This window comes from Branchiostoma lanceolatum, chromosome 17, assembly GCF_035083965.1.
Source record: "Branchiostoma lanceolatum isolate klBraLanc5 chromosome 17, klBraLanc5.hap2, whole genome shotgun sequence".
In the NCBI taxonomy this organism is placed as follows: domain Eukaryota; kingdom Metazoa; phylum Chordata; class Leptocardii; order Amphioxiformes; family Branchiostomatidae; genus Branchiostoma; species Branchiostoma lanceolatum.
Window position 1 is genome coordinate 10,264,521 of NC_089738.1, and position 12,865 is coordinate 10,277,385.

At 41.4% G+C, this 12,865-nt stretch overlaps 1 protein-coding gene across 1 annotated transcript; it reads right to left on the reverse strand.

Moving 5' to 3' along the window:
* Nucleotides 1-408: 408 nt before the first annotated feature.
* On the reverse strand, nucleotides 409-5,567 carry LOC136423527 (ras-like protein family member 10B). Its single transcript, XM_066411719.1, has 3 exons — nucleotides 4,992-5,567; nucleotides 2,470-2,656; nucleotides 409-1,960 (listed from the first exon to the last, which is right to left on the reverse strand). Exons 1-3 carry the CDS (start codon nucleotides 5,204-5,206, stop codon nucleotides 1,736-1,738), a joined length of 627 nt encoding a protein of 208 aa, XP_066267816.1. The 5' UTR covers nucleotides 5,207-5,567; the 3' UTR covers nucleotides 409-1,735.
* Nucleotides 5,568-12,865: the final 7,298 nt, after the last annotated feature.

A 12,865-nucleotide genomic window follows, 5' to 3' on the forward strand; every position in this document is an offset into this window, starting at 1 on the left:
TCGGTAGGGGATAGGGGGAGGGGTCACGTCTGATGTTGTCATCAATTTGTGGCTCGGACATGGATGGGGAAATCAGGTTTAGGGGGCACAGAGGGGACAACAGAGGTGAGAGCTCGGGTGGTTAGATGGATTAATGATACAGACGCAGTGGTCTGAACGGATTACGGGTAAGGAATTAGAGCGAGAGCGCTGATCGGAAGATTGGGATATGGGCAGAGGGAGAGAACAAGAGGCAAAAGAAGTGAAGAAAAGAGGGAGTAGGAAAATGAATAAGTCAAATTCAGCGCATACAGATAGCATGGCAGTTTATGAACTGAATAGAATATTTCTGCATAATGTGAATCTGGTGAATTCACACAGATTGATCATAGACATACCAACCATATGCAAAAATTGTATCGACAAAGATATTGTATAAATCTTTATTCTCTGGCCCACAAAAATAGCGTATCGCTGTTGAGAGTACATCATACCGTTTATATAACTACAGACAGTATAAAATACCTCAGTTATATTAGAACGTACAAATATTTTAACTACCATACACCATTTCTGATCACATAGTTTGACTATGCTTCGTTACTATTGAGCACTGTGGGTAAAATAGTCCAAACTTTTAGGCAGTTTGGTCCCTATATTTATCACATATGTTGTACAACGTTTTTAGAAATGTAATACATATCTGTAAGCAAATATATATAAGACTAATCAAACTTAAATCTAGCCTACGCTTAGCTAACCATGAAATGGCGCAATGCAATGGACGTGAAACAGATAGCTACATTGACTCCGCCCTCATTTCAACAGTATCAATGCACCTCCATAACCTCTATAGGTCACGTCAATACCCGTAGAGGGGGGTCTGCCATATTTCTGTCGCTATACTGACGTCTCTATTGTGGTGGAATGGTTACAAGTGGTAGGTTTGCAGCGATATTTCTGTCAACAACACAATGCCAATAGGGCCACGGAACTTTAGAAAAGAAACGCCAACCTATTGCTTATCAATAGAATGTAATAGACCGTGGTGCAAACTGCAAAGGTGTTGCTCTCTGTTGTATGTATAATCCGCACATCTAGCCCTTGAGCAACAAATTGAACAAATATAACAGTATTTCTGTTTCTGACATGACAATCGATTAATGAATTATTAAAGAAATACTTATACCCCTACTCATACTAGAAGGTAGACAGTATTATCCTTTATTCTGCTAGCGGTACTGTTTTCTATGGATTATACGACTTTAAGATCATATCTTCATATCATAGCCCGAAACATGAAAGACAATGACAAAACAGGCCAGACATATATACCCCCTTATAATTCAAAACGTGGGTCACTTCATTTCCCACTGCCTTCAAAAAAGAAGTCAAACCCAACCATAGTCAACCATAGATAACATAGAACTTTCACAATAGGCTAGATAACTATTTCAATTTCCATGTATCTCCATGTACGTATGTACTTGTTTGTCTGCAATTAACCCTTGGGCATGAGCTTGCAAAAAAGTTATTATATACGTATAACGTCATGCTTATAGAGTTAGATAGTCTGTGACCTACTGAGAAATTTATGACGGCAAAAGACACTTACAGTGTATCAACGTTACCATAACGACCAGAGATGACGGCTTGTCACAAGCCCTGGCCTTGGGTAGGCCACGCACGGTGTCGTGTTTGGGGGTAAGAGCAGTAACTCACTACTGCCACCTAGCGACTGTTTTGTAAACTGCAGCTACATGACCCTGCATCTGTTCCGCATCATGTTGCCGTTCAGCCGTACGGACGTGGCGATGTTCTTGTTCCCTCCGTAGACAACGTTTTTCATTAGTTCCTTGAACAAGAATGTGACGTGCCAGTTGTACTTAGCCGAACACTCTATGTAGCCGCACTTCCACGTCTTCCGGACCAAGCTAGCGACGTCACGCCGGGGAACCACGCGGTGATCTGCGAGATCTCGCTGCGAGTGAACGAGAATATGAATTACACCTAACGCCATTACATGGATTTTTCAATGATTAAAAGAAGAAAAATAAAAGTCATCTTAGACTACTTTCAAAGAGGACTGAATCTGCTATACACATCAGAGCACATCAACAATTCCTCCACCGAGACGGGGGCCGATACCGACTGCCCGGTACCTTTGACCCGTTGCTGACGTCATGCTTCCGTTCAGGTCACGTGACATAGGCTTAACATAATTTCAAGTTCACCAGGATCAGAGGACTGGTTGAAAACTTGTTGAGCTGAACGTTGTGTACGAAAGACGTATAGCTAGGATCTCTGCGCTAACTTTGCAATACATGTATAATGATAATAATTCAACAGTTCTTGGTGGTAAATGTGCTAGATGTTGGTACATCGGCGACCAAATCCGTAATGTGTTTTTGGCACACATTTTGACAGATTAGCTTTCTTTCTGGATACAATGTGGTCATTCACGGATACAAATGAGATTGTATACTTTACCTTGTTTCCCACGATGACGACAGGCACCTCCTGTGACAGAGCCGTCCGGCGGGTCTCTATGATCTGTTCCCGTAACAGCTTAATGTACTCGAAACTGTCTCTACAACTGATGTCATACACGAGGATGAACGCACGCTCGTTTCGGGAACCAAGGACCTGGAAGTCGTGGAAATCTTGCCAGTCGTGTCTGCAAGACATTTGGAAGAAAAAGATGCAATCATATTATTACCTCTTTTCAGAAGGGATACATTATATTTCACATCTTAAGCATACGTAGTCGAGACTCAGTCAACTATTGCCAAGATAGATACATGTGTAACTCCCATCATTCAAAGACTTACTTACACTGCACTTCTTTTAAAAACCGCTAAGAGGTGCACATGATGTTTATTTGTGTGAAGAAGAGCCTGTGGGGTATTCAACCAATCAAAGGAACCCACGTTGAACAAGAAATCTAGTCAATCAATCAATCAACAAATCAATCAATAAATCAATCAACCAATCAATGTATACATCTATCGATCGATCTATTTCAAGTGACGCCATTGTAATCCCCGCCCATAGCAAAGAACATTTTACAATCCTCCCTGTCCTTCAGGGCAGCTGTTTTGCTACTCTCCAAGCAGAGGTCGGCGGGGAAGATTGTGATATTTTTATCATATGCCCCGTTTTTCGTCCCCTCTCCCTATCCGAGTACACTATTTTCCAGACTAGTGTCCTACCAAATCAGTTATTTCAAGGCGACAAAAGAACGGTTCGCATACGATCGTCTGTTATCTGGTCGCCATTGACTAACCCCTGCAGCGGTTTCTTCATGAAACCTAATCAGACCCCATACAGACTCCTACCTTGCGGACAAAGGCGTTTTGATTACGAGTAGACATTCATTTGAACACTAGAAAACAGAATGACTAGCAGGCGGTCTGACTGCCAGCCAGTCATATATTTTGACCGACAGACAGACAGACAGGTAAACAGACACACAGACAGGCAAACAGAATGACTAGCAGGCGGTCTGACTGCCAGCCAGTCATATATTTTGACCGACAGACAGACAGACAGACAGGTAAACAGACACACAGACAGGCAAACATACATACACATACGGGTAGACAAAAAGACAGACAGGCACACAGATGGACAGACATTTATACAGACATGCAGACAGATAGACAGACGGACAGAATAACAGACAGATGGTCTAGTTTTTCCGACACGCAACAATCTCAATAACAAAAACGTTTTAACCAGAAAACGTTGCGATGTTGCAGCCAACATCTGCTCGAACAGTCGGGCATCCAGTCAGACCTTTGTACATTAAGATGCTTTATCAAACAGATAGAACCAATACATGCAAAGAACATTTTGCAGACGTTCAAATAACTAGGCTGTTATATAAAAAAAAGACCGACTGCCAACCAAATTGCTTCAAAGGACCAGAAAGAATTACATAAGCTACCTTGCTGGACATGCCACAGGCAAAAGAGGTTTCAGAATAAGTGTTCAATTCGAATATTCCATGTAGGCGTCAAACCCATTTTAGCGACCTTTAAACACGATAACGCCCAATTTGAAACAGCATTGACACTAAACTGTCGGAATTAGTCTTACCTACTAAATTCAAAATATATTAGGCATATAAAGAAAATGATACCGAATTGAATTTCGTAGAAGAAACAATTCAATAAGAAATTGATTTGGTTGCCAGCCAATTGAATACGAATTTTCATCCACCACAAAACTAAAGGAAAAAAATATTAGCGTTCTTAATTGTTGCAATTATTGACGCCAAATTACATGCTTGCTTCTTTTTAAGTCAACATTTGTTGGTAACAAAACTGCGCCCTCTCTCATTACTTGTACTCCCAGGTGACACCGCGTACAAATTTATTGTCAAATACTCATTTAAAGCCATCATAGGACCTACTGCTGTGTTTGATTTCAATGGACCTGTTTCTTTGCATGGATCTCACGTAGCTAAACCCAAGCAACTCACGACGCGACGCCACAAGAGGCTATTTTAGTCTGCCCGGGTAAGCGACTGAGTTCAAAAAAGATTGACTGAACACACTGTGCAAATAGTCTCCTGAATATAACATCTGCTAACGTAATTCCACCAGGGTACCTGGTTTTTACACTTTAATTCATTATTGTAAATCATCTCGTTTGAGAAAAATGGGAAAAGAGTCTTATGGCTCATATTGATCTCTACTTTCCCCAGCACCATGTATTTTTATTAGTTATATGTATGTATTATTTTCTTTTTACCTATGCGAAATAAAGAAATAATCTTTTTAAAAAAAATACCTGATTCCCCCACCCTGAAAAAAATATTCGTCCAAACAGATCTCCAACCCAACGTCTCCCAGTATAATGAATGCCTGTATAATCTAAACTGTGCATACCTCGGGGGTACTACATTAGAGATCTCTCAAACACACTGTTGTTTTAAGTGGCGGATTTATGTAACCCGATGGATTTATATGTAACCCGGCGGATTAATGTTAATGAAAGTTACTTACAGACTGTTTGCTCTGAGGTGAGGTAAAACGCCTGGGATGTCCAAGATGGTCAGTTCGTAGAGCTGATCGTTGACCACTACGGCCGTGTGGTACACTTTCCTCTTGACCGACGCCGAGTAATCGTCCGTGTAAGAGTTTCGGACAAAGCGCTGGACGATGGAGGTCTTTCCCACGCCGGGAGCTCCCATCACCGCAATCTTCAACCGTTCAACCATGGCTGTTTGAGAAAATCTACAGTCCTCTCTCTCTCACATGCTCTTCTTAAGTGTCAACATATAGACTGACGGCCACCTGTTGAACGTCATTCCAGTTCACCTGTTTATCACAAGCGCGTCATAGCGTCGTCACAGCGTCCTTTTGAAATGCTGATGTTCCCTATTGTATCCCTTTTACCTTATTTGGTTGTACTTCCGGTAGTTAGACTCACTTCCACCCACCCACAAGTGTGCGCTCCAGGAAACACCTGGAAAATAAAGCGAAGAAAGCGTCCTTTTAAATGATGACGTTTACTATTGTATGCCTTTTACCTTATTTGGTTGTACTGTACTTCCGGGAATTAATGCCACTTCCATCCGCCTACAAGTGTGCGCTCCAGGGTATACCTGGAAAATAAAGCGAAGAAAGCGTCCTTTTGAAATGATGATGTTTCCCTTATATATCCTATTTACCTCATGTGTCTGTACTTCCTGGAATTAATGCCACTTCCATCCACCCACAATTGCGCGCCCCAGAAAATGAAGCATACAAAGCTGCCTGGAATATGATCTTGATACACATACTACAACGAGGATTATGAATGGCATTTGAGTGATGGATATTCGCATGGGAGATTGCTGTGGACAATAAAAACGCAATGCGCTGCATATAAAAATAAGAGATTGGGGGATAAAAGCAGAGTGGAAAAGAATCCCTAGTGATGTTTCTACCGCACGCAAGCACGCAAAGCCGACGCGTTTTTTAAAAATGATATCTTAGCGTTACTAAGACTGTATGCCCACCCATACCACCCCATTTTTAAATGGAATATCCCCTACGCAGACGCCCCAAAGCAGTACAATTACGTCACCCGTCATCCCTGCTGATTTTACCCAGCCGGTTGGTCTTTGAACTTATCTCTCTCTTGCTACAACGACGTCACTTCCGGCTTTAACGATAAGGATAAGAAGGAAATATGATGTAGGCTGCTATGACGTCAAGCGTTATCACAGTTGAGGTCATACGTCTGAACTGTTACTGTCACAACGCTGAAGAGAACGGATGTGTTACACGCTTTTTCCAAATATGGACATACTGCAAATTTGATTTGACTTATTTGTTTCTATGGTAACGGGACATACACACACTAACAGTTAAGCTTGCAATCACGTTCACAAAGAAGAGTTCGCAGACCTCATACTTCCGTGAGATATTTAGGGTTTTTGTGAATCTGTTGCTTTTGATTATTTGCTTGTCTTATTGATTATGCAAATGACATGAGAGAATTCCGTTCATTAATTATGCAAAGTTAATTGTGTACACCACTGTTTATGCAACCTACATGTCTAAAATGGAAATCCGTCCTTCCTTATTCGCTTGGATTTGAAAGATTTTAATAAAAACGCCCCTGCAGTTCCATAACAATCTGCTTTGGAACCGAATCCTACAACACTTTTTGCACACTTCAAAATATATCTGCCACCAAAGAAATTCATAGCGTGCACAGGACCAAAGACATCAAACCAAACTACGTTATGTTACCTCTGGTAGCGATGTTAAATTGCCGCATTCACTCCATAAAACAGCTCCATATCATAAATACATGCCTCGATGTCGCCCACAAAATCAGAACGGTATGCCCGTTATGAGTATCAGAATGGACGTTCTAAGTTTGTAACTTGGCATTCGAATTCAGAGTGGACGCTCTACGTTTGTACTTGGCATTCAGAGTGGACGCTCTACGTTTGTACTTGGCATTCAAAGTGGACGCGCTACGTTTGCACTTGAGCATTCAGAATGAACGCTCTATGTTTGCACTTCGCACATTCAAAGTGGACGCTCTACACACGCTCTACGTTTGTACTTGGCATTTAGAGTAAACGCTTTACGTTTGTACATGGCATTCAGAGTGGACGCTATATGTTTGAACTTGCCATTCAATCACTGCTAGGCACGGCCGCCTCTACTCATTCATGGACTCCGCTGTGGTTCGAACTGACTGAATGACTAGCTATAGGCGAGCTGGTTAGACAGTCTGCAATTTGGAGATGCCGGTCACGTAGCACACATCTCTCTCGGCGGCCTGGCGTACGGTGTGTGTCTAAGGGTTCACTTTGAAGTAACGTCACAGACGTTTCGGGGATAGTCCGTTATAATCACTGATAGTAAAGGAGGTCGCGGGAGGAAATTGTGGGAACCACAATGGAGGAGATGCACAAACAAGACATTTTGATGCAAAAAATGTAGTAACAAGCAAAATATGAGTAGAATGTAGAAGAAATGATTTTCTATTAATATTGTTTTTAATTTATTCTGCTTAACAGATACAATCTGAAGGGAGCCGACAACAGGTGCTACATCCTCTACAGGGCCGGCTAGAAACAAATTAAGATAAATCTAAATTAACAACTACAACAATGATAAAAGCAATTACAAAATGTACAAATGATAATGATAAATAAAAGTTACGTATAAAAAAAGAAAAGAACTACAACAATAGACAAATGCAAATAATTGAATTGTAAAGTTTCAATTGTAAGTGAAAGGGTGCAAAAATGTTTTCACATCACCCCTTCAGACATTTTTACAATGGAATAGTCCTGGAACCTACCCTGTCGTTTCCAGCAGTTGTGTATAATGTATAGGTAGATTGGGCGGCGAAACGTTTAAATCAAATGAGAGACACTATTGGCAGTAGACCGGCGTAGTGGCACACACCAAAGCTCAATTTAACTGTCGCCCCCGCACACACATTCAGTCATTAGGACGGCAGCTTTCATTTCATGTTACAATCATTTGATGTCTGTAGAAACGTCGCCATGGCAACAAAACCAAGCATAACACGTTGTAGCAGGTGCTTATTAGTTTAATTTGCCGACATCGACCGTTCTACATACACATGACTGAAGGGGCTTTTCACGACAAAACATTTTTTCTGTATGTATTCTATGCGCCATGAGATTCGCAGCCTTGACAGAACTTTCGAGAGTAACTCTTGTAATGTTATTTTTGTCAGCAGGGCTAGCCCTTTATAATAGCCTCAGGCTAGTTGGGCAGCCCTGGCTGTGTGTCCTAAACAGCCAAACCAATAAATAAACAATAAAGAGTAACTAGTGACTGAGGGAAGCCACGAGACATAAGAAATATAATGTAATACTGCAGGTGGTCTACCAAAACGAAAAGAGCCGGATAATGCCTCTGCGCCACGAATGGTGTGAAATAAAGAGACCGAATTTGATTGATTGATTGATTGATTGAGTGGGGTTGATTTATGGGAATTACGGGACGATTTTAAGCACTATATATTGTAGAAATATTGTGCGTGCAAAATAACCCACTGAGAAAAGCTGTCATTACGGGAATGATGCTAGCGCAGGGGGGGGGGGGGGCAACAATTTCCGCCGTTCTGCGATTTTTCATCTAGAATTTTCCAGGGAGAATGTGAACGTACGTTGGAGCACAATATTCAATTACATGTACAGCTATAGCTTCACACAACAAGTCTCGCTCGGCACAGGAACTAAGAAAGCATATTATTCCACCGTGATTTGAAACCAATGCATAATCTGGTAAATATATTTGCAAGAATGAACAGTGCTGCAAAGATTTCGGCATAAACAGATCTATACGGATATATAACGCAAAATCTTACCGTCAGTCTCGGTAGCTCCCGTCGTAAGTCTGCACAACACAGTCTGCGTGCAGTCCCCAGCGGGAAAAAAACCTAATCAGACGATTCAACTGTAGAAGATTTGAAATCTTTTCTCCTGAAGCCGGTCTTCCTCGCATTCGCTTCAGGTCTTCCTCGCATTCAAACCACAACGAGCTGCACAGTCAGCTACGAGCTACACAGTCGGCAAACCCGTGTGCACGCTGCACCCGCGGTTTGTGCAGAAATAGACTCGTCACCTGTTTGTTTTGCAAGCTGTATATAGCTTGACTGCGTCGTCCTCGGCCCACACTCTAGCCTTACACAATGAGCCTGCTGGCTATGATAATGAGGCCTCTCCATATGTGCAGACCCTTACAACGACACAGCCATGTATTAAGGGTAATTGAGCCTATTACCCTCGACACTAGGTTTATACGAGGTTAATGCACACGCGGGGAATTCTGTCGTGTTGTACAGAGCCCGTGGATTATTTATATGCGAGCGACTCTACCTTTTATAAAGCCCGGGGAATATACATTTCAAAACCTCAATCCTTAGAACCCGACGGAGAGGTCCGTTTTAAAACATACATTCTTTGTAACACATTTTTGAAATAGCGGAATGGTACTGCATACATGTACATGTCATCTGACAAGATGGACGAATGCCTACTACTGTATACGTAATACACATTTATATATATTTCGTGATATCTTACACCATCTTTAAGATATGTCATATCTGTGCATTGCCTTTAAGCAACGTGTATTGACTGATGTACATGCAAAATTCTGAAAAAATGACACATTTAAAGAGAGCGGCAAGGAATTACGCCAAGACATTGCAACGTTTTTATATTTTCTGTATTTTTTTTGGGGGGGGGGCGTATTTTCATCGTCAGGGAATGGCGCGGCATGTCTATGTCTGTATCAAAAACAAGAAACCATCATCTTCAGCCCGATTCTTACCCCTGCAAAAACTACTTGCTAGTACGCCCCATACGAGCACTCGACTTTACCATGCATGCATGAAGACATTTATTTCCTGGATGGGCTTATCACTGAAATACTGAATGCGGGTCGTTAAACATGAAAGGAAGTGGCCTTCATGTAATTGGTCCTTTGAGCTCTGAACCTTCAAATGTCGCACAGGCATGGGTAAGATCAAACGTGCTTTGAAAAATAAAGATCAAATGTGATGTGACTTTTGTATTTATCTGGTTTAGAAGTCGAAGGGGATGTACGCGTCGGAGGTATCAAAATTGAAAGCATAACAAGCTAAGCGTCATATTCAGACCACACAAGATACCCAAACAAGAGATCAATACAGAGACCAGACAAGAAAGAGACCACGAAATAATAATGACGTCTTCAAAATGTTAAGGTTCGCCAGGTTATCAACATTTCATGTCGTTCCATGATTTTAGTCTGGTACAATAATCGAAAAATGTGACAAATTGTAGTAACTATTAATGGGTAAACTACGTTCTAATAATGAAGAAACCTCGCGGAACTTTCTCCGGCCTTCAGCAGGTTTGAATGGCCAATCACGTGACCACGAACATCCGGGAACTGCCGAAGAGCTTTCGCTTCCGTTCAAACTGCCGATCATTGCCATTCCCCTTGCTATAACCAACTTCCTTGGTCGACCGAAGTTATCCGAGGATGTGTCACGTAGTCAAAGCTGCTTTCGCTGTAAGATAATTTTTGATGACATTTTTTAAAATTACAATAGCCCTAACTCTTAACAAAAGTATACAGGGAAAATGATATTAGAGATGGTAGTTTCTGGCAGAGGATTTCATATGTTTCAAGATGCTTGCATTTAATAATTCTCTTACCTGCAAAACCAAGTATCAACGATTATTGTCTTTCATTGGCAAGTATTAATTAGAATTTTATCAGATCTTGAACATGGTTTAACGGTTGATTTCAGGTTCTCAAATGTACACAATTAATCGCTTGATAAAAATGTGCGATTTGGTAGGCAAGACGTCAACTCAATCCTCAATAAATCTACTCGAAGCCTTCTGGCCTAATTCAGCAAGGATGTATTTTCAGTACCATGGAAACACCTGGCGCTAGGCGACGGGACACCCAAACACTTCCGGCCTTCGTTAATAACGCTTACAAACAGGACGCAAAACCATAGCAACGAGTCGTTAGATAGGATCCATATGGACAGGAAGTAAATGATATCCATAGCAGCGGTTAGTCGGCAGTGGGACTACCCTAAGGCCATGTTGATTCGATTATCTGGATGGCATCGTCTGGGAAACCTAAAGCTGATGCGAGCGTGCGAAGAAGGAAACAAACGTAGACTCTAGTGGACTGTAGTGGTAACCATAACCTTCGCCATACTAGCCCAAAATACCACACTCTATATGTCCGATTGAACCCGTGGTGACATTGCACTAGCCTCTACCAGGCTCCAGAGGCGGCAGGAAAGAGTAGAAATTGGCCAAATAGACAGAAAAACATGCAAGAGGAGTTAGTCTGCTGTAGGGGTACAGTTTGTCGCTCTGAAATGGCAGATTTGACCCTCTCTCCATAGCCAGTTTGGCCAATTTCTACTATTTTCCCAGCCATCCGCGGGGCCTGGTAGAGGCTAAAATTGCACTATCTGTCCTGCACCGGTACCGGACCACGTAGATAGTTACCTCAGTGAAGGAGGTTCGCCTGCTCCGGGGGTATTGTGGTTTATTGTGCCTGTGTGTTCGCAGCTATAACTAGAGTTCCACGACCTCATACCTTCGCCAAATGATTTTAACCTTTATGACTGACGTATTAGGAGTGTTTCTCATCAATAATAAATCATACCAGTTGATTGTCGTAAAATATAACATGTCCAAAGTATCAGCTTAACAAATTATGAGCCTACGGTTATGCTAATATTTATCAGCAATTATGCAAAAGAGGCCCTTATTAACATAATTTGATTCAACGATGTTAACATTCACAAAACTTCCCGACTCCACAAAAAAATGAATTTGCCGTCATTTGCCAGTGTGGAATAATACAAGTTACTCATTAAGTATGCAAATTAGGCCCACATTTGCATATTTTCTATCTATTAACAGTCCTCTCTTCCTCAGTTACAATTTGAATAGACATATCATGGAACAAAGTGGATTTTTAAAGTTGCCTTATTAATTATGCAAATTAGAATCTGATTTGCATAATTATTTTCCAATCATACTAAGCATCACACAAGCTATCCACATACCAACAATGATGACCATCCATCAAGGCCATCTTGATATAGTATTTTCTCATTAATTATGCAAATGAGGTCTTCATTTGCATAGCTCATTAATTATGCAAATTAGATACTGATTTGCATGAGGAGTGTCTAATCATGGACATCATCACTCAAGCTATCTACCTACCAAAAATCATTACCATCCATCAAGCCCTTCTTGAGTTATTCCCTTTCAAAGTCAGACGCAAAACCTGCTCCTGCAGTTCAAAAAAAGCCGCTAGGGGGCCCAAACCCACACCAATTACTCTCTGTCCAAAGATCTATCTACCACTAAAAAATAAGTTCCATTCCATGTCCGGAACACGAGTTATCAAAACAGGAAGTTCCGCTGCAGTACCGTAAGAAGCCGCTAGGGGGCCCAAAATCTCATCGTTTTTAGGTCTCATCAAAACCTACTAACATACTAAATATCAAAACAATCCATCAAGGCATTCTCGAGTTATCCTGTGACACTACAAACAAACAGACAAACAGACAAACAGACAAACGCTACCCTCTGCATAACCTTCTCGGCGAAGGTAACTAAAGATCCCTTTAATGTATTTGTATGCACTTTGTCATGTCGTCTGCTAGTATGTGCGAGATGATGCACGTCGATTTGTGAGCACCGTAGCTGTATTTCTAATGTTTTCAATTCAATAGGCAGCTCACAGTACAAGGGCCATCCTCATCAAAAAACGACCCAAAATACCACGCATGTGCTGTGTGTAACGTATTACATGAAACTGACTGAGCTTGAACTCAAGTCAATAGCTGTTCGAATCCC

Excerpts from the sequence above, each read along its gene's own strand:
- LOC136423527 (XM_066411719.1), bottom strand. The coding sequence starts at position 5,206 with ATGGTTGAACGGTTGAAGATTGCGGTGATGGGAGCTCCCGGCGTGGGA. Across the intron at positions 2,657-4,991 it reads CACCTCAGAGCAAACAGTCT|ACACGACTGGCAAGATTTCC; the intron begins GTAAGTAACTTT and ends AATGTCTTGCAG. Across the intron at positions 1,961-2,469 it reads TCGTCATCGTGGGAAACAAG|CGAGATCTCGCAGATCACCG; the intron begins GTAAAGTATACA and ends GTTCACTCGCAG.